The 24,670-nt window shown below is 39.1% G+C and overlaps 1 protein-coding gene across 4 annotated transcripts in view; it reads left to right on the top strand.

Moving 5' to 3' along the window:
* The window catches only part of C6H20orf194 (chromosome 6 C20orf194 homolog), a 167,854-nt gene that overhangs the window by 88,572 nt on the left and 54,612 nt on the right, over positions 1-24,670 (top strand). For all 4 annotated transcript variants that reach the window (XR_004230056.1, XM_031941745.1, XM_031941743.1 and 1 more), the window contains 4 exons: positions 532-582; positions 1,989-2,076; positions 12,563-12,666; positions 20,158-20,304. Coding sequence is in view for 3 of the 4 variants with exons in the window: in XM_031941745.1 (XP_031797605.1) it covers positions 532-582; positions 1,989-2,076; positions 12,563-12,666; positions 20,158-20,304 (390 nt within the window). In the remaining variant the exon portion in view is untranslated. The remainder of the gene's footprint in view (positions 1-531; positions 583-1,988; positions 2,077-12,562; positions 12,667-20,157; positions 20,305-24,670) is intronic.

Raw genomic sequence — 24,670 nt, 5'->3', positions numbered from 1 at the left:
AATTACAGGTTTGAATGAGAAGAAAAACTGTGAAATTTGTATATAAGGTTCTCATAGCCCCTCAAAAAAAAAATTTTGGTTTTTAAGTATTTTTCTTCTTGTTAAAACTAAGCATCCTCTTAGAAATTTTCCCTTTTGAACACCTCCTTTGATTTAAAAGTTCCAGTTTAAACAACTACATTGCCTTGGACATCCAATTATGGGTGCCCAAGGAACCTGGCAGAAGAGGGTCTCCCAAGCCTTGCTTTCAGAATGTTCCAAGAAACATTGTTCTGGTGCAGGAGTTCTTTTCATGTTATAGACCCTTTGAACAATCTGATGAAAACTATGAACCCTTCTTCAGAAAATGTTCTTAAATACATAAAAATAATAGGATTACAAAGGAAACTGGTTATACTGGCATACAGCTACCAAAATATTTATAAAACAAGTTCCTGGAACTCAGGTTAAGAAGCTCTGTTCTCAAGGCAGATGGACATTCTTACAAGTCTTGAAATATTAAATATCAAAGTTGGCATTATTTTGGAACAGGTGGAAGATACTGAAGTGAAATTATCAGAGAAAGCCCAGCTCTTGGTAAAGGTGAGTAATGTTTATATTCTAAATAGTAACACAAGGTTCCAAAATAACTGTTAATCAAAGGAAAATTCCAATAATTGATCCCAATGTACAAATGATTAATTCTACAAAATTTCTAAATATTCACTTATGTAGGCAGACTGAGAGCAGCCAAAAAGTGATTGCGTGCCTTTAGTTCCCACTCAGATGCCCTTTCCCTCTTCCACAGAGGTCCAGAAATAATCATTAATGGTAGGAAAACAATGGAAATCTCTGCTTCTTAAGTTCTTGATCTCATAGGGCACAGTGAAAACTGGCTCAAGCAAGCAGTTGAAGGATCTGGAAGCTGAGCAGCATCAGGCTTCTACAAGTCAATCAAAACTATATGGTTTTTACAACCAGAAAACCCAGCTGCCTTCTCTTCTCCTTTTTCATAAATAAAATAAATAAAAAGGCAATACCATTGTCTCCAGGTTTTAGTGTCTGAGGTAAGAGTATTCATTAATTGATATACATAAGTGTTTGATGCCTTTTAATAACGGCAGCACATATATTATTCTTTCACTGTCACCCAGACACCATGGGCAGTCTGACCTTGTTTGAAGCCCAGAGCCCTGATACCAAGGGCAATTGAGGCTGAGTGTGCTGAGTGACCCACCCTAGGAATAATTTCCTGTCTGGGCAGGGGGTGCAGACAGACATGGGGGCTACTGGGGTTGGATTTCCTTTGTCCTTTAATCCTTGGTCTTGCCCTGGGGTGTGGAATGAACATTTTGCAGGATTTATATTTTTCATTCGAGGCTCCAGAGCATCTCCTGCTTCCATCTAAATAATTCTTTGCTCTATTCCTTGGTTATATTTTAATAGCTATTCCAGTGGGACTTTTTGGAAAATTTAGAGCCATTCACCTCAGGTCCTCTAAGGACATTCCTGCCCGATGGCTGCTTCCATGCCTTCCCGTCCCTTCCTTCTGTCTATCTTCTCTATCCCCCTCCTGATCTTTCCAATTCCTAAGGCCTCCAAAGGCCTTTCAGCACGATTCTTCAGATTGAAGGATGTCTTAGTATGTCGACAGAATACTGAGGTCCATTGAACTTCCTCCTGAGCAAAGCATTTCTCTGTGGCCCCCTTGAACAAAATGGGAATTGATAGGTGGTGGTCCCTGCAGGATCAGCCTTCCTAGAAGATGGTGGCTCCCCAGTTAGAGCACGTGTGGCTTGTCCTGTCCTTCCACTCTGCACTGTCTGAGGTGGCTTCTGAGGATTGGGGTGTTGGGCTGCTTGGTTCAGGAATGGGGGGAGTGACCTTGAGACCCCTTTACTGTCTGCCAGAAGTGGAAGTCACATGGGGAAATGTGACTCAGTGGAGTTTTTAATTGTTAATTCTCCTAAGTGAGAATTTCTTTTCTTTTTTTTTTTTTTAAATTTTAGAAGAATGAGTCTTTCTTGGGTCCCCACTTGACAGGAGGAGAAAAAGCATATATTTATTCAAGCAATGCCCAAGCCTGGCCAGAAGAAGGTAAGCAGTGATTCTCCCTGAGGAGAATCTTCTTTGATTGACTCTTGGAGCTTCATTTCTTGTAGATGGTATTTGTAAATATGATCAGAATAATGACCAGTAACTTAAACATCAGGAGGGTTTTATCATTCCAAAAGCATTTTCAGAGTCAGGTCCTCTGAGTCAGTCGGGATTATCAACCTATTGTGCAGATAAAACAACTGAAATTATCAAAAAGTAAATGACTTTTCTAGTTTCAAACTGTAGCGAGTGATGGATCTGGATAGACCCCATACCTTCTGGGGCTAGATCCTATCATCAGAAAGCTCCCAAAGTGGATGAAATAGGGAGGAAAAATTCTCTTAACTTCAGTGGATTCTGCTTAAAAAACAACATTGACTTCCTCTTCAAATCAGGAGCCCTAACATGAACCGCTGACCTTTTCAACATTGCTTTTTAATTCCATATGATTTGCCCTGTCTTTCAAAGCTCAAAATAAGTTGGCCTTCCTTGGAAAAAATCTAGTTCCTTCACCAAATCTCTTCAGTTTTTTCCTAAAAAGGTGACCATTCTGGGCAGTTTGAACAATTTTTTCTTCCTTTTTAAAGTATTCTGTCTGGCAACAGACGTCCTTCCTCATTAAAGCTTTTTGACCTCTCTTACCTGATCTGGTTTATCTTTTCTCTTCCCTAGGAAGGGAAAGACAAAAAAGATAGTTCATTAAAGATGCCTGTTAAAAGTCTCCGACAAATAATGGAGTCTGCCACCTTATCCATGGAAGAGTTTGCAACTTTTTGGTCCTAGCATGAAGTTTATCCTACCTTGGATGGCAGGATCTGAGCCAGGAATACAGCCCTTAGATGAAGTGACAGTCTATAAATAGTAGATTATAGCCATAACACAGATGCTGTTGTACAATTGCATGGCGGAGCCAATTATAATATTTAGGAAGGAGATTTGCCAAGAGAAGTGTGTGCCTCGTTAGCAAAGAGCCTTGTTAGAAAAATAGTTGCTATTGTGTCACATTACTTTCTCCAACAAGATTTGGGCCCTTCTGCAGCCTCTGAGAAAGCCTGAGGGTAGATGGCTGGGCCCATCCAGAATCTTTTTTGCGTTTCTAAGAAGTTGGTTTTCTGTCTTGTTCAGCTTGCCCAGGCCTTCCTGGTGACTGCCAGGCAGCCAGGGTGCTGGGACACTGGTGGGAGGCCACTGTACCATGGGACACTGTCACACTACTAAGGAGTCAGGGCCTGCCCTGGCCAAGGACAGGGCCCCCACTGTACCAGGCTTTGGATGCTGGAGGGGCGAGGGGCCTGACCGTTAACGTCTCCTCCCCAAGTTTGGCTCCTCGGAGACCCCCCGGCCTGCTTGGACCCAGCTGCCCAGGACTGACTCATTCTGCCCCATCCCCACAAAACCACGGACCTTACGCTCTAGTGACGCTGAACCATTCTTCAAACGCACTGGGGGTGCAGGGGATGGAACACGGACCTGGAGGCCTAAGGAGCTGGTGCCAGTGTGGCCCTGGACATTTTGTAGCTGAGGGACCCTGGGCCTAGTTTCCTCACCTGTAAGATAAGGGTAATAACAACACCTCACTCATTGTAAGAATCAAATAGATAATGATTATAAAGCACTTAGCACAGTGCTCAGCACATAGTAGGAGCTACATGAAGGCTACTTGTTGCAGTCATTGCTTCTATGCCTTTGTTCCCACTTTTCCTCATCTCTACCTTTTGAAATCCTCTCCAGCTCTCAAAGCTCAGCTTAAATGTCACCTTCTCTATGAAACTTTCCTTGATGGCTCCCAGCCAGCAATGATCTTATTTCTCCTCTGAATTCTCAAACCATTTAGTTTGTATCTTTCAAATTTATTATATGATTATTTTGTAGCATTTTAATTTATGTACACATCGTCTCCTGCAAGGTTCTAAGCACCTTAGGTCAGGGATCGTGCAACTGGGCTTGATTGTTTTTTTTTTAATGTTTTATTGATGCCTTTTTACACCATAGTCATTTCTGAATAAATTCCTACCCCTACCCGCAACCAAGAAGCCTTTCCTTGTAACAGAGGAAAACAACTCATCAAAACCAATGCAGCAATGATAGCTAGTGATGTATGCAATATTTTGCACTCACTGGGGACTGTTTTATGTACTTCTCCCTCTCTGCACCAGACATAAGTCCATTTGCAGAGGAATTCAGGAAATAGGTGCGTTCTCATCTTTTGACAGAAGGGGTATAATTCCAACTTTAATCAACAAGAAAACCCAGAGTTTTGGCTAATTTGGAACATTGGGAATTTGGGATTTATTTCTAGTCCAATTCCCTCTTTTTATAACAAGAGAAACTGAGGCATGTAGTAGTGGAGTGGCTTGCCAGGTAATAAGTGGCAGTATAGGGACCTTCTCAATTATAATTGGGAGCCTGTGTGCCTCCTCTCTGCCTTTAACGCCTCCATTTACATAAACTGACCCTTTCAGGCACAAGGGAAGAAAAGAGGACTTCCCAATAGAGGCAGAACATAGACTCTGCTCACTAGTTCTCTCTACCCACCCTTAATGCTTCCTAATGGGAAGGTGACTAAGAAGCTTTGAGAGGAAATTCTCCAGCTACACCAGACCAAAATTACCTAAATGTTCTATTCCTCATAGTGTAAGCTCCCTTGGGCAAAGCATGGCAAGCTTTCTTTCCCATGGTCTTTTCCCTTAAACTGAGATGATGAAGGCTCTCTATTAAATGAAGTTATATGATAAAGCACTTTGTAAACCTTAAAACTCTGTGCAGCTAGCATCTGTTATCATTTGCATTTATTGAAACTGTTTGAGGGAGCCCCACTGTTCTGGTAGTTCCTCTCCTTCCTTCTATTGGGCTCCTGGAGTCAGGAAACTGATAGGCCATCTTCTTCTCACTTTGACCTTGGATGTCCCACAGTAAATAAGGGATCTTCTTTTCTTAGTTCAGTTCAAGAGGCATCTGTTTATTATATGCCTACCATGAGCATAGGGGTGGATATAAAAACAAAAATGCCCTCAGTGAACTACATTCTACTGAGGGGCAGTACGCATATAAGCATAATCCAAGGTAAATTGAGGAGGGAGAGAGTCCAGAGAACTTGGTGGAGTAGGAGTCAAGGAAAACTTCAGGAAGAAGGTTCTACCTGGAAGTAAGACAAAAGGGGTCTTTTTTTCTAGACAAGAGTTCTTTTTTTCTTCTTTGTTTTATTATTTCATTTATTTATTTATTTATTTATTCCAGTTACATGTAAAGATAGTTTTCAACATTCATTTTTGTAACATTTTGTGTTTCAAATTGTTCTTGGAAAGAGAGCAAGGAATCTGATACAGATTAACATGCATAGCTATTTTAAATATGTTTCCGTGTTATTCATGTTGAGAAAGAAAAAACAAGCAACAACAAAAATGGTAAAAATAGCATGCTTGGCCCACCATTCAGTCTCCATAATTCTTTCTGTGGATGTGATGGCATTTTCTATCCTGAATCTATTGGAATAAGACATAGGTTCTAAAAGGCAAGATTGAAGATTCTCCACACCAGGAATAACAGAACAGCTTCCTGGACAAGTTCTACCCTCAAAATACAATTATTCCCTGACCCTTAAGTCAAGCAGCCAGAAATTAGCTATCAAGCTGACACTGCTACTGTGCAGACTCTGCTTTTCTGCAATCCCTGCCATCTGGTTCCCTGGTTCTTAGATGTGTGTTCATACATGTGTATTCTCTGATATCCATATACCTCAGTCTCTATTTATCACTTCTTTAATTCTTACCTTGTAAGATGTGTAGGCTGTTCTCATTATTTGTCACCCCAACTGGATCTTCAGTAAATATTGCTTAGTTGTGCTAGATGCAGTATATAATGAGAGCCACTTGGCCCTGGGCCCTACTCTTGGGAAGATTACAGACCAAGGCACACACTCACTAGAATCTGTGCAAAAAGGAAATACTGAACGTTTAAGGCTTCATGTTTTCATTAAGCAAACACAAGGTCAGTGAGTCAGATAGGGGGTAGAGATCCCAAGTCTTGTCCTGAAACTTTAACTTTTCTTCCTTACCAGTTTATTCCTGATTTTAGTGACTGAGAGCATGTTCCCCTGTAATATGTGTACTTGTTCTTGCTCATATAACCAGAATTCCCTTTGCAGTGTATAAAACAAAATCATAGGCATCATACTTATCAAAATATCAATATCAGTATCAAAAGATATTCAGCCTTGGTACCATGGCCAGATCTAAATAGCTAAATGATGGTTAGTAGGAATGAATTGTGAAAAAGTGGAGTTCAACAGTTAGACTTAACAACTTAGTTACCCAGGTATAGAAGAGAGGAATGTGACTAGATAACTTACATAGGAAAAAAATACTCTGGAGATTTTGTTTAACTTAAAGCTCAAATATATATTAATAATCAATGATATATTCCACTACACATAGATTTTGAGCTGAAGTGGGTTTTAGAGATCCTCATTATAGACCTATGAGTGATTTAGGTGCATGAATAGTGTCAGGCCTATAGTCAAAAAGATCCATCTTCCTAAGATCAAATCCAGCCTCAGAAACTTCCTACCTGTGTGACCCTGGGCAAATTATTTTACCCTGTTTGCCTTAGTTTCCTCATCTGTAAAATGAGGCGGAGAAGGGAATGGCAAACCACTTCAGTAACTTTGCCAAGAAAATCCCAAATGGAACCTAAAGAGTCAGGCCTGACTGAAATGACTGATAGCAGTAACCAATAATTAGTTACACTTTACAGATACTCAGAGAGTTCATGTGAATTCCCTAAGATCACTTAGCTATTAGGAAGAAGGCAAGGGTTTACATTTGGGTCTTGTGATTTGAAGAGAATGATGTTTTCTATTATCTCTTGCTGCAGCAGCCTGATGTTAGCAGCCCCTAAACTCAATCACATTCTAGTTCCTAGAATGAGGAAGTTTTCAGCTGAGTTTCTACCTGTGAGAGCACATCAAAGGAGTCAGATTCAGTTCTAGCTGCCACATTTTAGAGAGACTATTGAAAAGCTGGAGCACCCAAGTCATTATTAATCAGAGAAATGCAAATTAAGACAACTCTAAGATACCACTACACACCTGTCAGATTGGCTAAAATGACAGGAAAAAATAATGATGATTGTTGGAGGGGATGTGGGAAAACTGGGACATTGATGCATTGTTGGTGGAGTTGTGAACGAATCCAACCATTTTGGAGAGTAGTTTGGAACTATGCTCAAAAAGTTATCAAACTGTGCATACCCTTTGATCCAGCAGTGTTACTACTGGGATTATATCCCAAAGAGATTATAAAGAAGGGAAAGGGACCTGTATGTGCACGAATGTTTGTGGCAGCCCTTTTTGTAGTGGCTAGAAACTGGAAACTGAATGGATGTCCATCAGTTGGAGAATGGCTGAATAAATTGTGGTATATGAATATTATGGAATATTACTGTTCTGTAAGAAATGACCAACAGGATGATTTCAGAAAGGCCTGGAGAGACTTACACGAACTGATGCTGAGTGAAATGAGCAGGACCAGGAGATCATTATATACTTCAACAACAATACTATATGATGACCAGTTCTGATGGACCAGGCCATCCTCAGCAACGAGATCAACCAAATCATTTCTAATGGAGCAGTAATGAACTGAACTAGCTATGCCCAGAAAAAGAACTCTGGATGATGACTAAAAACCATTACATTGAATTCCCAATCCCTATATTTATGCCCACCTGCATTTTTGATTTCCTTCACAGGCTAATCGTACAATATTTCAGAGTCTGATTCTTTTTATACACCAAAATAATGTCTTGGTCATGTATACTTATTGTGTATCTAATTTATATTTTAATATATTTAACATCTACTGGTCATCCTGCCATCTAGGGGAGGGGGTGGGGGGTAAGAGGTGAAAAATTGGAACAAGAGGTTTGGCAATTGTTAATGCTGTAAAGTTACCCATGCATATAACCTGTAAATAAAAGGCTATTAAATAAAAAAAAAGGAAAAAAAAGAAAAAAAAAAAAGAAAAGCTGGAGCACGCTGATAGAAGAGCAGCCATTATATGGTGGGGAGACTTGAAACTAAACTGGCCACCTAAAGAGGAGTAGAACTAGGAACTTGGGATGTAGGTTTCATGGGTAAGGAGGACTAGATGATGAGCTCAAAAGGCAGATTAAGGACTCCTGCACATAAGTGACAGGGAGAAAGATTTCACTCTTGATAAGTCAGTGATTAACGAATTATAATTTTTCCTATGAAAACTCCCTCCATCAATATCGATTACATTAAATTTTCAGAGAATTGCCTGAAATACAAAGAGGTCAAGCAGTTTGTCCATGGCCACATAGCTACTAGAGATTAGAGCTTTTGTGACTTCAAGGCCAGCCCTCTCTTTTCTCGACCACATTGCCTCTGACATTCACTGCTGGATGAGGGAGAATTCATTTCATTATAGCTGTCCAAAAAATGGACTCCTTGAATTGGTAGTAAGTAGTAAGAAACAGGTATGTTTCTAGAAATCATTTCATCAGAATTTTGTTGAGGAGATGTCTTCTTCAGATCCGGGTTTGACTTCTAGACTGTCCTTTCAAACTCTGATGCAAAGTATTACTCATAAGACTACAGTTTGTGATCCAACCCTTCTGGAGAGCAATCTGGAACTATGCCCACAGGGCTATCAAACTGTGCATACTTTGATCGAGCAGTGTTTCTACTGTGTCTGTATTCCAAAGAGATCTTAAAGGAGGGAAAGGGATCCACATGTGTAAAAATGTTTGTAACAGCTCTTTTTGTAGTGATAAGGAACTAGAAATTGAGTGGATGCCCACCAGTTGGAGAATGGCTGAATATATGAATATAATGGAATATTATTGTTCTGTAAGAAATGATCAGCAGGATGATTTCAGAAAATCCTGGAGAGACTGACACGAACTGATGCTAAGTGATATGAGTAGAACCAAGAGAACATTGTACATGGCAACAACAAGATTGTGTGATGATAAACTGTGATGCACTTGGCTCTTTTCAACAATGAGGTGATTCAAGCTTCAATAGACTTGTGATGGAGAAAGCCATCAGTATCCAGAAAGAGATCTGTATATGAATCTTAACATAGTATTTTCACTTTTCTTTTGTTGCTTGCTTGTTTGGTTTTTTTCCTTTCTCATTTTTTTCCCTTTTTGATCTTATTTTTCTTGTGCAGCATGATAATTGTGGAAATAGGTTTAGAAAAATTGCACATGTTTAACCTATATTGGATTTCTTGTGTCTAGGGAAGGAGGGTGGAGGAAGGGAGAAAAATATGGAACACAAAGTTTGCAAGGGTGAATATTGAAAACTATCTTTGCATATATTTGTAAAATAAAAAGCTACACTTAAAAAATACTGTAGTTTAAAGATCATAATAACTAACATTTATATAGCACTTAGTGGGTACCATGCCCTTTACAATTATTACCTCAGTTGATTGTCACAACAGTCTTGGGAGGTCAATGCCATTATTACCCCCCTTTTGCAACTGAGGACACTGAGGCAGACAAAGATTAGATGACCTGCTTAGAGTCACACAGCTAGTAAGCATTCAAGACCAAATTAAAACTGAGGTCCTCATGATTCCAGGCTCAGAGCTCTATTCACTGTGCCACCTTGAGAAAGAAGGAGGCTCAAAATACCCATTGCTCCCATTCATAAACTAAATCCACTTAGCTAAGCATTATTTTCCATTTGTACATAGAGTTGACAGTGATACCTCTGGAGCCTGGCTAGGTTAATGTTCATTCTTTGAGCTCAGTCTCATGTGAAGGTTGGAAATATGCAGCTGTCTGTAACCTTTTCTCCTGGGAAGGATGGAGTATTTCTGAGCATGTCTGAACTGGACCAGAGTGAAAGAAGCCTGAGTCAAAGAAACTTAAGCTCAAATACCTCCGTTGACACAACTTGGAGTATGTTGAACCAAATACTTAACTTTCCCAGCCTCAGATTCCTTACCTATAAAATGAGATGGCTGGATTAGATCTTAGCTTCTTTAAACTGTGGTTTGTAAACCCATATGAGGCCTTGTAATTGAATGTTGGGATTGAAAAAATATGGTTTATTATCAGTAAATTTTTGATTTGTAAACTTATTTTATATACTTATATACTTAATTTCCTAGGCAAAAAGGGGTTGCTAATGGAAAAAGTTTAAGAAGCCCTGGATGAAATGATCTCATTTCCCTTCCCACTCTCTATCTATGCTTCTGCGAACTTAACATTATCATGTGTTTCTGAGGATTTCAGATTTGGAGATCCAAGAATTTATAATTTTCCCATCAGTCTGACAAAAGAATATTGAGTGAGCACTCAAATGAGAGAAGACATGGGCAAGATACTCAAAGGGTATCTGATAAAATGGGTCCATTAGCTTTTTGACAGCTTCTTTAGGCTCAGAAAAATCTGCAAATGTTAGATCTCTTATTCCTTTTTGTGGTCCTCCAGATGGTCCAGAAACTGGCCCCAGCTTAGGGTTTGGAGAAATCTACTTTGAAATTGTTATAAAATTGTTATAAACAACTTGAGTGTAAGGAACAGTAGTAAGATGGATGCATTGTTTTCAGGGATACCCCCCCTCCATACCTGGGCCCAAAGCACAAATTAACAAATGTGACATTTCACTAAGAAAGAAGAAGAAAACTGCATTTATATGTGATTCTCCATTACTTGCAACTTACTAAACTACCTGAAGTCTGTGATGGTATTTCTTCCAAGTCTTGCTTTTCCCTCATTGCTACATGTCATCTGCGCCTTGAAAGCCTCACTGGTGTGATTCTATGACCCTATGACCCCATTGATATTAGGGATATTGAGTTTTCCTCTTGGAGCTCTCCTTCTTGCTCCTGAAAATACCCCGACTGCTCTTTGCTGGGCCTTCTCTTCTGGCATTCCAATAGCTCCTAAAATTCTCCCTTTCCAAGTTAGCCTAATTAGAAGATAATCAGCAAATTCTAAACATATAATTCCCCTAATTATCACCTGTGTCCTCTGCTGAACAACTAGTTCTAGATCTCCTGACCACTGAGGAAATGTTGGAACCATCAATTCCCCAATTCTGGCCAAGTTCAGACAGGCAATCCCCAAGCTTCATTCTCTTGGATCTCCAAGTAACTACAGAACTGTACTTATTTATTCACCCCCTCCTCCTTTAATGGGGCTGTTTCCCACTTAGCCCAGTCACCTGGATTTGTGCTCTTTTCCTCCCTTCTGGAGCTAGGGACCCAAGTTAACACACCTTAATCCATATCCATATGCACAAACCCAGTCATAGACCAGAAGTTCATAAAAAGATAACCACAAGGATTTTGGGAAGATGGTGGAATAGGTCAGTAAATTTCAAGCTCTCCAGATTTTCCCCACAAACTAAACAAATTTGTGCTTCGGGAAAAACATAGACTGGTGAAAAATCAAGATTTGGGGCAGAACAGGTGTTCTAGTTCAATCCAAGGAGATGCCAGGCCTGGATTAACCTGTATGAAGTGTAAATATGTCCAGGCTAGGTCCTCAGAAACACCAGCTGGGGACCCCTGAGGCTAATTGGGTTTGGCTAGAACTTCAACAGGAACCACAGAAACTTTTACCTCCAGCACTATGTGTACCAAGTTGGGAAACTTGAGTGAACCTCAGCTGATAAGAAATGCCAGGCCCAGCTGTGCTACAGAGAGGCTGCCCTGGGGGAGAAAGGAACCAGTACACTAGGAATGCTGGAAAAGTAGGTCAGAGATGTTGCTGGTTGAGGGCACTTACAGGAGGGTAGAGGTCTTGGTTTGGGATTCCAGGTCAGAGGGGAGAGAGAGCTGAAGTGAAGCTAGAGGTATCATTCCCCTAGTCCAACATTGGAGGGATTTAACAATAATATTTTTTCATTTAAAAAAAAAAAAATGAAGCGACAAAACTCAACTATAGAAACTTACTGTGGGAATAAGGAAGACCAGGGTTCATCATCAGAGGAGGACACTGAAATAAAAAAAGCTTTTTGTACCTCAAAGAATAATGTTAAATGGTTTCCTGCCCAGAGAGAATTAAAGAATTCAAAAAAGAATTTAAAAAATCAAATGAAAGACATTGAGGGGAAACTTAAAAAAAAAATAAGATAAAAAAAGAATGAAAAAATAGAACAGAATGTGAAACATAAGAAAAACCAACAGCCTCATTCTTTTTATTATATTGTTTGGTATTTCTTGGTCTCTTCTCAGCTTCACTGTCTTCCCCTTGTTAAATTCTAATTTTCAAAGAATTATTTTTGTCTTTAAGGCTCTATCTCCTTTTTTAGTTAGTTAACTTTTTTTTTCATAATTTTGTTTTTCTTGGATGGTTTTTATCTTTTTCTTTTTTTTACTTCAGTGTAGAGTATAGTTCATGTTAAAGAGCATACTTATCACTGGCCTGGGTCTGAGTCAGCAGTATTGAGGGTCCTGAGATGTGAGAAAACCATCTCTAATGAGGTGTCTCTTTCTTTCAGGAAAAATTCACTTCTTTTCAAATGGCCTTTTGTTTTCCCACCGTCGTTATGGAAGTATCACCATTTCTAAGAATCACATGAATTCCATTTGCTTCTATGATGGGGTAAGTGTTTCATTAATACAAGACCTGCATTTTCTTTATTTTATTGTATCATTTATTTTTATGTCATCTACAGGATAAATACAAGAAGTTTTTTTAAAATGGTATCCAATATACTGTGACATATTTAACATGTATAGGACTGCTTGCCATCTTGGGGAGGGGGTAGAAGGAGGGAGGGGAAAAGTTGGAAAAGAAGTGAGTGCAAGGGATAATAATGTTGTAAAAAATTACCCAGGCATGGGTTCTGTCAATAAAAAGTTATAGTTATTTTTAAAAAATGGTATCCAAGCTAACAATGAGCATTTGAAAAAATGCTTCACATTACTCGTCAAGAGAAATTCAGATTTCTACAAATCTTAAGTTTTTACTTTATACCATAAGATTAGTGAAAGTGACAAAAAAAAAAAGGAAAATGACAATTACAGGAAGAGTTATGGAAAACAGGTACATGAATATGTTCTTGATGGAGCTATGAATTAGTCCAGCCATCCTGGCAAGTAATTTAGGACTATACTCAAAGAAGTTAGCAGACTGCATATACTTTGATCCAGTGATGTCACTCACTAGTAGGTCTGAACCCCCACTATCTCATTTGATCCTCACAACTCTGGAAAGTATATGCTATTACTATTCCCATTTTACATATGAGGAAATTGAGATAAACAGAAGTCAAGTTAAAGAAAAAAAAGAAAAGAAAAGTTGGCTTTTTAGAAAAGGGATGGAGATGACATGTTTTTTAAGAGGATTTATGAATAAATGACATGTTTTTTAAGAAGATTTTTACAGGGGAAAGTATAAAATCATTTTTCTTTGGAAAATAATTCTAAAAAATTGAACAAGTGGGAGGGATTTTAGAAAAACAAAACAAAACAAAAAAAAAAATAGTTATTAAACACTTAACACATGCAAAACAAAAGGAGGAGCAGTCTGCCCCTAGGAGTTCCCATTCTAATGGTGGAGATAACACACATAGGTTTTAGTTATATCATATGGAAAGATTCCATGGTTCTTAAAGAGCAGCAAAGCAATGGTATTTATATCTTCTCTAATGTTGTTTCCAGTGATAAAATCATGTCTTTTTCTTATTTTGAACCATTTGAACGTTCTAATGATTTTCGGAACAAGAACTTTCTGTTTTAGGTCTGTAGTAGCTATGGTTGCTGAGGAAGCTTGGACTTTTAGTAAGGTTGCATTTCCCTAAGGGTTGCTTCCCTAATTGATGGCTCTGGGTGCAGGTCTACAACTAGGATCTGTGCTCTGGGAGCCACTACTATTCCCAGGACTCTTTTGAAGGCAGTTAATCAGTAGTTGCTGGCAGTACTATCAGAGAAGGTAGACCCTTTCTCCTCCGGGATTGTCCCCTGCTGTGAGTCTGATAGCTCCTGCTTTCTCCAGGCTTCTTGGATTTGTTATCCTGGTATGTTTCCACTGGATCTGAAAGGAAGTGGTAGTCAGGATGGGGTGGGGATGGGAGTGGGGGCTTAACTCACCTGGCACATGACACCTCCTGTTTCTACCTCAGGGCGCCTTGCTTCTCTTCGTGGAAATTGCTGTTTATATTTTTCTTAAGCAATATACTGGGTGGTAGCAAAGAGAAATGCATTTCTATATTTTTACAGTCAAAGGTTCTGATAAAGGCTTCATTTCCAAAATATATAGAGAATTAACTCTAATTTATAAAAAATCAAGCCATTCTCCAATTGAAAAATGGTCAAAGGATATGAACAGACAATTCTCAGATGAAGAAATTGAAACTATTTCTAGTCATATGAAAAGATGCTCCAAGTCATTATTAATCAGAGAAATGCAAATTAAGACAACTCTAAGATACCACTACACACCTGTCAGATTGGCTAAGATGACAGGAAAAAAATAATGATGATTGTTGGAGGGGATGTGGGAAAACTGGGACATTGATTCATTGTTGGTGGAGTTGTGAACGAATCCAACCATTTTGGAGAGTAGTTTGGAACTATGCTCAAAAAGTTATCAAACCGTGCATACCCTTTGATCCAGCAGTGTTACTACTGGGATTATATCCCAAAGAGATTATAAAGAAGGGAAAGGGACCTGTATGTGCACGAATGTTTGTGGCAGCCCTTTTTGTAGTGGCTAGAAACTGGAAACTGAATGGATGTCCATCAGTTGGAGAATGGCTGAATAAATTGTGGTATATGAAAATTATGGAATATTACTGTTCTGTAAGAAATGACCAACAGGATGATTTCAGAAAGGCCTGGAGAGACTTACACGAACTGATGCTGAGTGAAATGAGCAAGACCAGGAGATCATTATATACTTCAACAACAATACTATATGATGACCAGTTCTGATGGACCAGGCCATCCTCAGCAACGAGATCAACCAAATCATTTCTAATGGAGCAGTAATGAACTGAACTAGCTATGCCCAGAAAAAGAACTCTGGGAGATGACTAAAAACCATTACATTGAATTCCCAATCCCTATATTTATGCACACCTGCATTTTTGATTTCCTTCACAAGCTAATTGTACAATAATTCAGAGTCTGATTCTTTTTGTACAGCAAAATAATGTTTTGGTCACGTATACTTATTGTGTATCTAAGTTATATTTTAATATATTTAACATCTACTGGTCATCCTGCCATTTAGGGGAGGGGGTGGGGGGGTAAGAGGTGAAAAATTGGAACAAGAGGTTTGGCAATTGTTAATGCTGTAAAGTTACCCATATATATATATATCCTGTAAATAAAAGGCTATTAAATAAAAGAAAAAAAAAAAGAAAAAAAAAAAAAAAAGAGAAATGCATTTCTACTCTCTGAGAACACCTAGGAAATATTTAAAGCCTGTGGTCATGACCCCTCTAGAGGACCAAGATTGATGTCCAGAAACAGGTTAATCTGCCCCCCTCAGAAGTAAATACAGCCTTCTATAGTAGAGGGACTAGCAGGAGGTAGAGTGCTGGGGGTCCATGGATATGGAGAATGCATTTTATCTTTGCCTCAGAGCCAGGGTAAAGGTCATCTGGGAAGCTCTTCCCAGCCTAACTGACTGATCCCTGGGAGCCCAGGTTCCTGAGTAGAATGGTCCTCTGACCTTTGCTTTTCCCCTGCTTCTGCTGACACACAGATTACTGTTGTTGGCTAATACTCAGATGCCTTCCAAGGATCCTGACCATTATTACTTTCCTTCCCTATTGATGTCAGGGAAGGAAGAAGAGCACTTGAATGCTCTGAGTCTTCTCCATCACCAGAACAATCTCCATATATGAGTGATATTTGGTTAACTGAAACCAGAGTTTGACAAGAGTTCATGGTGTTCCTGGGGAGCCTATCAGTGTCCTGCAGAACACTACATCTGATTAGGGCCAGATAAGCAAACTTGCCATAGGCAGTATCACCCGAGGAGCTGTCCTGGTTAGAGGTCTAGAAGGAGACCTATTCATTTGCTCCTGGAGGAGCTCACACTCGATGCATTTCTGTCACTGCAATTTCAGCCACTTAATTTAGTAAGTAAAAAGTTAGAATGGTACTAACAGTTCAATCCTAATACAGAAAAAAACAAGAGACCCTCCTTATTCTTCTCCCATTCTCATTAATGCTACATTGACTGAACCTTTGTAATTCAGTAGCTATTTTAATACTGACCTTCCTATAATTGTTTCATTCAAGAGGCTCTCTTTTCATGCAACAGTGGCTTTTTGCGATATCTAGTTATCAGCCCTGACCCACAGCCAGATATTTGTTAAAAGCCTAAAGTCAAGTTTTAATGTTTCTTTCAGAGTGGAGCAAGCAAAAGTGAAGGAAAAAGAGAAGGAGGTGAGGAAGGGTGACACAATCAAGGGTTGGCCATTCTCTCTATGGGATAGCAATCTCATGGCAGAGAAATGAGAGACTCTTTGGGCCTCCTGCAGACTAGCTTTCTGAAAGGCAGGGTCTTTACCCAGTTAGTAGCATGCTTGTGTGTGGATTTTTGGTGAGAACAAAATAGATTTATTGTCCTAGACTGTCTGAAAAGGGCATTTGACTAGAGTTGCTGGGAAGACATTTTTGGCCCCCAGGATATTAATTTGGAAGGTTATGTATATGCCACAGTGATGCCTTTTTTGTTTTAAAATTAGTGCTGAACCTGTCATCCTTCTTCTATAAATTCCTTCCTAAAGCTAGAGTTATTTTCAGCCTCTACTCTGCATTGTAATTTCTATCAGTTTGCTCCCTGCTGTGTAAAATAGGACTTTTATTGATTAGTTCTAATCAGACTTGAGCAGAGTCCCCTTTTAGTGCTCTAAAATTTGGTGAACAGGACTTTGTTCCTTTTGTGTCCTCCTTGAGAACTTGGGTTTATTTCTTGCTGAGAATTTGGCAAATCCCTCTTTGATAAAGCTATTGCATTTCGTAAAAACCTAAGGTCCTTGCTGTGTTATGTCTTGAAATTTGCAAATGATACATTTTTCTGATGATCAGATGCATATGACTTTTTTCCTTAGTGAGTATTTATTAAGTTCCAAATATGAATAATTTATCAAGTTAGGATTATTTGTACTAGGTCAATTTTATTTTATTTTTTTATTATAGCTTTTTATTTACAAGATATATGCATGGGTAATTTTGACAATTGCAAAATCTTTTGTTCCAACTTTTCCCCTCTTTCCTCCCCACCCCCTCCCCCAGATGGCAGGTTGACCAACACATGTTAAATATGTTAAAGTATAAGTTAAACACAATATATACATACATGTCCATACAGTCATTTTGCTGTACAAAAAGAATTGGACTTTGAAATAGTGTACAATTAGCCTGTGAAGGAAATAAAAAATGCAGATGGGCAAAAATAGAGGGATTGGGAAGTCTATGTTCATAGTCATCTTCCAGAGTTCTTTCATTGAATGTAGCTGGTTCAATTTATTACTGCTCTATTGGAAGTGATTTGGTTCATCTCATTATTGAAGAGAGCCATGTCCATCAAAATTGATCATCATAGACTAAAAACCATTACATTGAATTCCCAGTCCCTATATTTATGCACACCTGCATCTTTGATTTCCTTCACAAGCTAATTGTACAATAATTCAGAGTCTGATTCTTTTTGTACAGCAAAATAATGTTTTGGTCATGTATACTTATTGTGTATCTAAGTTATATTTTAATATATTTAACATCTACTGGTCATCCTGCCATTTAGGGGAGGGGGTGGGGGGGGGGTAAGAGGTGAAAAATTGGAACAAGAGGTTTGGCAATTGTTAATGCTGTAAAGTTACCCATGTATATATCCTGTAAATTAAAGGCTATTAAATAAAAAAAAAAAAAAAAAAAAAAAAAAAATTGATCATCATATTGTTGTTGAAGTATCTCCTGGTCCTGCTCATTTCACTCAGCATCAGTTCATGGTCATGCCTTTCTGAAATCATCCTGTTGGTCATTTCTTACAGAACAATAATATTCCATAATATTCATATACCACAATTTATTCAGCCATTCTCCAATTGATGGACATCCACTCAGTTTCCAGTTTCTGGCCACTACAAAGAGACCTGCCACAAACATTCTTGCACATACAGGTCCCTTTCCCTTCTTTAAAATCTCTTTGGTCTGTCAATAAAAAGTTATTTAAAAAAAAAATCTCTTTGGGATATAATCCCAGTAGTAACTACTAGGTCAATTTTAATAACATTGTACTAATACTGAATTCTAACCAGTGTTAACAGAAAAAGAAAAAAAAAATGTCCCAGCAAGTCCAGAGAACTGCAGCCTATCTTCAGGGGGAAAATGATTAGTCTCTGTTAATGAGAATTGTTATAATTCTTTGTGTGGTTGGATTGAAGCTATAGTCTATTAGAAAGGGAATCATGTCCTAGAAAATACCTTCTAAAGTGATTGTGAATGTGTATGTGTATACACTGTTCAACTTCCCATATTAAATATTAGGGTGACATTGACCTCAGAAAGTAAGGTTTTGACCTCTTTGCTGTAACTTAGCTTAAGATGACTGCTAACATTGTCCAAAGGTATGCTTGGGAGTTAACTCATGCCCCTTTTTATACCTAGCACCTAGGTTGGAAGACTGGTTCCTCATTCTGTGGGTACAAGGATACCAGATACTTGTATTGCCCATCATCCATTTAGCCTTCTATGAAGAGGTAAAACAGACAGACAGCTATAAGGTGTGATATAAAGAGCACCAGGAACAAAAATCTGTCCTCCAAGCACCTGTCAGGTTTCCTGCCATTTGATCATTATGAAGATGCATTCTATGGGTGTAGAAGGCTTGTTAAACTTTTACTCTCTTATTAGAATTTAGATGTGTCTAAAAGACAAAATACTTTAATATCATCTAATACATTATCAGAGATTAATTAGATAATCAAATTGCTTTTCAACATGCCAATTATCTGAGAACAGAACCTTGCCAGAATGGGGCTCAGGTGGGGTACGGGAAGGAAATGAGAGAGTTGATAATGAAAGGGAAAATGAAGACAGGTTTCACCTACTTGAGAGAAATGTTTGTAGGAACCCTGACTAGTGATCAGTAGGAGAAGAGTTTCAGGTTCTCTGCTTTCATGAGACAGAGGCGGAGAACAGCATTCTCTGGAAAGGAGATTTTTTGGCATACCAGATGGAAACATGAGACTCTTCCCTAATTTTCTTTCATCGCTATGGGAAAGATTGAGGAAGGAGAAAGGCAGACAATATTAGAACAGGAATACTGGCACACCTGGAGGGGCAAAATGTTGAGGCTGTGGGAATGGCTAACTGCCACTGTTATTCCTTTCTTGGTGGGAATCCTTGATTTATTTGAGAATACCTGGCCTTGTGGCAAGGCTGATGAGATGACCAGGTGGGATAGTGGATCGCACACTGGACCTGGAGGCAGGAATACTGATCTTCAAAAACTGCTACTGGATCACCCTGGGCAGTTCACTTAAAGAAACTGAAACACAGGGTAATTATCTGTGTTTTGGGGATAATAATAAAGCCTGCCTCCCTAGTTATAAGAGTCTAATGAGTTAACCTGTCTAAAGTTTTTTGCAACTCTTTAAGTGCTATATAAGTGCTCACTACTACAACTCTTCTTCATTCCTGGACCTTCCCAAATCTGTAGGTATCATTATCTTCTCCTTTGCCTGTTGATGTTGATCTTCTCAAGAACTGACCCAGATGTCACTTCTTCCATGAAAACTTAATAGTCATCCCTAACTGAAAGTTAAATTGATCACTTTGTCTGGAATGTCTCCTTTGTACTCATTACACTCTACCCTGTGTTATGTCTTAACCGCCTAGTAGATTGTAAACTCTTAGAAGGGAAGCACCATGTTGTATTTTACCTTTGTATCTTTGTGCTCCATGCATTGTCTTGTACATAATAAGGATGACTTTATTGGTTTCTTTTGAATTTATTGGTTATTGGTTTCTGTATTGGCTAAATGGATGATGGGCAACACAAATATCTGGAAACATTCTCTTCCTTTTTCAAAAGTGTTTTTAGTAAAAAAAACTTTTTTTTCCTTTGTAGAACTCCACCAGTGTTATCGCTGCCTTGTTGATAGACTTCAAAAGTTCCTTGCTTCCTTATCTTCCAGTTGAATTTCACACAGAGAGCAATTTTCTGATGATTGCCTTTTTCCCTAAATCCAAGATGTATCAAGCATTCTATGCAGAGGTAACACCAGTTTATTTCAAGATTTCTTTAAAGAAAGTGAACCAGTTTGGGGCAAAACATAAGCACAGTGCTAATGCACACAGTAGGCACTTAATTAATGTGGTTTCCGGAGGGGGGGGGGGAAGAGTTGTATTTTAAAACTACTGCTGGTTCATTTCAAACAATTTTAAAAGTGATTGTTAGCAAAGTCAACAATGAAGTTGGAAGAACTATATGAATGCTTTGGTAAAGCAGTAGCACCAAGAATGGTAAAAGGCCCCATATTGACTATCACTAACTTTTGCTGAGACCTCACTGAGGCAGCTGCCAAAATACAGTTTCAGTCTCAGAAACTTAGAAACCAGGTTTAGACTATCTGGGTTCTCTAAGCTGCTGTCTGAGAAAAGCACAAGGAATAAGATAGTCTGAGCACATTTGTTAAGAGAATGGCCATAATTACATGGAAGAGGGTCACTGGAATTAAACTAATCTGCAAGACCTCCCCCTAGAGTTAGATTTTGGGGGTGTGAAGCTTAGTGTCTAAAGGAATAAACAATGGGTTTTCTATTTCTTTGAAGATTCTCACCCAATCCTAAACAGGCCCTGGGTTTAGACCCATGTTTAAGTGTATGATTGAATTAGTAATTCTCTCATCAACTAGAGAAAATCATTCTTCTTGGTCTTGTTTTGATATTTGGATCCTTAGTTTAGATGTTAGGTGCCTTTGGCTCTAGCCAGTAGAATTCTTGAGTCAGATTTCTAGATTATGCCATCATTTGTAGCCTCTAATCACCAGTTCCTTTCTTCCCTGCAGTATGAGAGGCACGATTCTGCACCTGACTCTCCTAATCTTTTGTGTGAGAAAAATCTTCTTCATTTTTGTAGATATCCCTAGCTCCTAGTGATTGCTTATTTATGAATCCCCTTATTAATAGCCTGTAGTTACTACTGGAATTCTTATCTGTATCTCTTCTTGTTAATTCATTCCAGTTTTAGAAAACAGACTTTGTCCTTGTTTGATGTATGGTACTTCATGTCTGTTTGCCTACTTTTGTGGTTAGTTGTCACCTATTCCTGAGAGTGAAGGCTGCTAGAAAGAAGGGCTTTGAAAGGTGCTCAAGGAAAAGGTTTCACAATCTTCTCTTCTAGCTGTCTGTTTCCTAGTTTTCTCAGTGTAGCTCATTGTCTGTTGGTTCAAGTTTATCTTAACTATTGTTACCTCTGTCCAACTAACTCCATGATAGAATTTTTCTGGTCTTTTTTTTAAAATGGGAGCCTTTAGGGAAGTAGACCAGGCTTAGCAGATGGAAGCCTAGTGCTCCATCTAACATGTTTTCTAATGGTGAAAATGGATTGGCCAAGAACTTTTGTTAAATGTCAGTTAAGGAATGAGTTACTGATCATGTAGGGGGAAAACATCCATTATCCATAATTTCCTATGTCAGAGACCTTGTCAACAATCAAGGAAGAGAGATGATCATTTCAAGGAATCCTGCCTCTAAAAACATTATAAAAATATACTAGGGAAACAGCTTATTGAACACCCACAGGTATCCACACAGAAAGTAAAGTTTCCTTTTTATGAGATTCTTTTTTTAAGAAACAAAATATCAAGAACTCCACCGATTCACTGATGAATACAAGAAAGATTTATTTTACATTCTTTTAAGAATAGATGCCTAGATGAGTAGACACACCTTTGAAACTCCAAAGACAGCATTTTATTTCCTGTCCTAAAGCACAAGTCCTTCCCCTGATTCTCCATTAAATGGACATTTCAGAAATTACCTGACATGAATCTCCACCTCTCATTACATAGCCAGTCTCTGCATCCAAGAAGCTTACATTCTAGAAGGGAGAAGCTAACCGAGGAGGGCTAAGGGCAAAGAACAAAAGATTCTTTTTAAATCTCAAACTACCAAAAAATAAAATAAAATAAAATAAATAAATCTCAAACTACCACCTGGGACTACAAAAATCAGTTTCTGCTTACCTTCTTTTGGGGGGACGATAAACTCCACCCTTGATTATTCTTTGATGTCCTTGTGGGTTTCAATTTTCTAATTTAAGTTTCATTTCTCCAATTTGATTTTCATAACTCTGAAAACCAAAATATCCATCCATTTCTCACATTTTGGAAAAGGGAAAAAAAGATTTGAGGAAACTTGAAAAATCTTGAAGCTATTACAGGGAAAAAAGGTCAATTTGCTTCCTCTTCAGGTTCAATGTTTGAGGTAGAAGTGGAGCTTCAATACCTTTCTGAGAAGCTTCCAATCTAATTCAACAAGCATATTATTAGCATCTGTCCCATCCACTTGTACTGGATACTAAACAAAAAATTCCACCCTCAAGGTGCTTATATTCTATGAGAGAGAGTGAAGATTGAGATGGGAGGAGTGTTCAGGGATCCAAGAGAAAAGTACCGACATGCTAATTTGAGGAAGGATTAAGAAAGACTTCCTTATCAGTAGGAGGGCTCTTATCCTCCTGGGCCTGGGGAAGTTGGAGCAGTGGCTCCAATGTCCGCCTGCCTGTCTGCCCACCTGAGGGGTGGCACCAAACCAGCCCTTCCTCAAAGCTTTGGTGTTAGGAACAGAGCTTTGAGGAAGGTGTCTCAGTCACACCAGAAAATGAAAGTAGGAGGATGCCATGCATATGGGAGACCAGCTGGAAGATTTTTCCCAAAGGAGAAAGAGATCTTAGCTGTTATGCAAAAGTCTAAAAACACACGAGATTTTAATCTAAGGTAGCTCAAGCTCATGAAGTTGGAGTAGGTTGAAGCTGTCCCCAACAAAGCTGGCTCTGTAATTTCTTTTTCTTTCTTTCCTTTTTTTTTTTTTTTTAATCTCAGTTTTATAGAGCTGGTAATATAAGAAATGAACTCCCACTAGGGAAATCCAGTAATCAGCTTTTTTTTTTTTTTAAAGCCTCTGCCCTGTTTTTGCAGGATTGAGTCCCACTGCCCTCCCAACTCTGTGAGCCACTGGCAGAGCTATCTTAGAAACTTGGCTTTCTATAATCAATCAGAATGAGTTTTAAACGAGATATTTGCAAAGTACTTTGCAAATCTCTATGTGTCATTTAAATGCTGGCAATTCTTATTGTTTTTGTTATCACAACTCTTAGAACCTCCTATTTGATCTCCCTTCCTCTTTTGTCCTGCAGCCAAAGTCATTTTCCTGAGCCCAGGTCTGATCCTATCACACTCCTTCTTAGTAACCCCATCTCCCAATGCCTCTAGGGTTAAATATGAACCTGTGATTGACACAACCTGGCCTCCTCTTAGCTGCCCAGCTTTCTTACTTTGACCCCACCCCAAACACTGGATTCCTTGCTCCTCCTCACACTGGACAGCCCGTCTCGGCTCTCCCTGCTTTTGCTCTGGCAGTGCCCCGATCGCATGCTGCAGAGGCTCCCCCTCCTCACCGTCCTGGCTCCTTCAAAGCCCAGCTCTAGAATTCCTTCTGTGAGAAACCTGCCAGTCTGCCAGCCGGGGGGCACAGTGGGGAGTCAGGAAGACCTGAGTTCCTATGTGTCCTCAGACAATACTAGTTGTGCGATCTTGGCCATGTCACCTTACAGATGGTTTCTTCATCTGTAGTAAAGGAATAATATCTCCTTCGCAGACTTGTTGTGAAGCTAAATGAGATGATATTTATAAAACACTTGCAAACCTCAATGCACCATGCACATGCTAGCTCTTACTATTAACTTTATGTTTTTCATGTATATACTTACATATGTACAAGTTGTCTGCTTTATTAAAATGTAAACTTCTCAAAGGCAAGGATTATTTCCCTTTTGTCTTTGTATTCCCAGTGCCTCCTGTAGTGTCAGACACACAGTAGGAACTTAATAAATGTTTGATTAATTAACTGATGACGAAATGCTGGGTGAGCACACACTGAGGGGCTTTGCCCTTTCTTGTTCATGAGAGGAGAATGGAATCTGCTGAGTCCATTCGAGTTTGTCATTTATTTCCCCACACTGCCTGCCTGCCTCTTTGCCTGAGAGCCAGTCCATTCCAATCGATTTATCTGGGCAGTTTCTCCCTGCAGGATGGCAAAAGGAGCAGTATTTGGAATCTAGTCTTGGTTCTGCCGCTTGGGAGAGTTGGGACTTTCACCAGGTTCCTTTGCCATTTTCTCTAATGAAGTGAGCTCGGCTGTCAAATGGAGCTAACACGTGCCTGACCCACCTCCCGGGTTCATGCTAAACATTAATTAAGACATTGTCTGTAAAGTGCTATCAGCTGCTGTTGTTATTCCTGCTTTTGAGAGCACTGCCTCGCCTCTTTCCCTACTCCTTTCGTATTTTGCATTTTGTTTCCAGGCTGGTCCTGAGACATTGTGTTACCCCCATTCTCCATTGCTTTTTGAAATGTTAG

Source organism: Sarcophilus harrisii, chromosome 6 (genome assembly GCF_902635505.1).
Source record: "Sarcophilus harrisii chromosome 6, mSarHar1.11, whole genome shotgun sequence".
Taxonomy (NCBI): Eukaryota; Metazoa; Chordata; class Mammalia; order Dasyuromorphia; family Dasyuridae; genus Sarcophilus; species Sarcophilus harrisii.
This window is presented reverse-complemented; position numbering and strand designations above follow the sequence as displayed.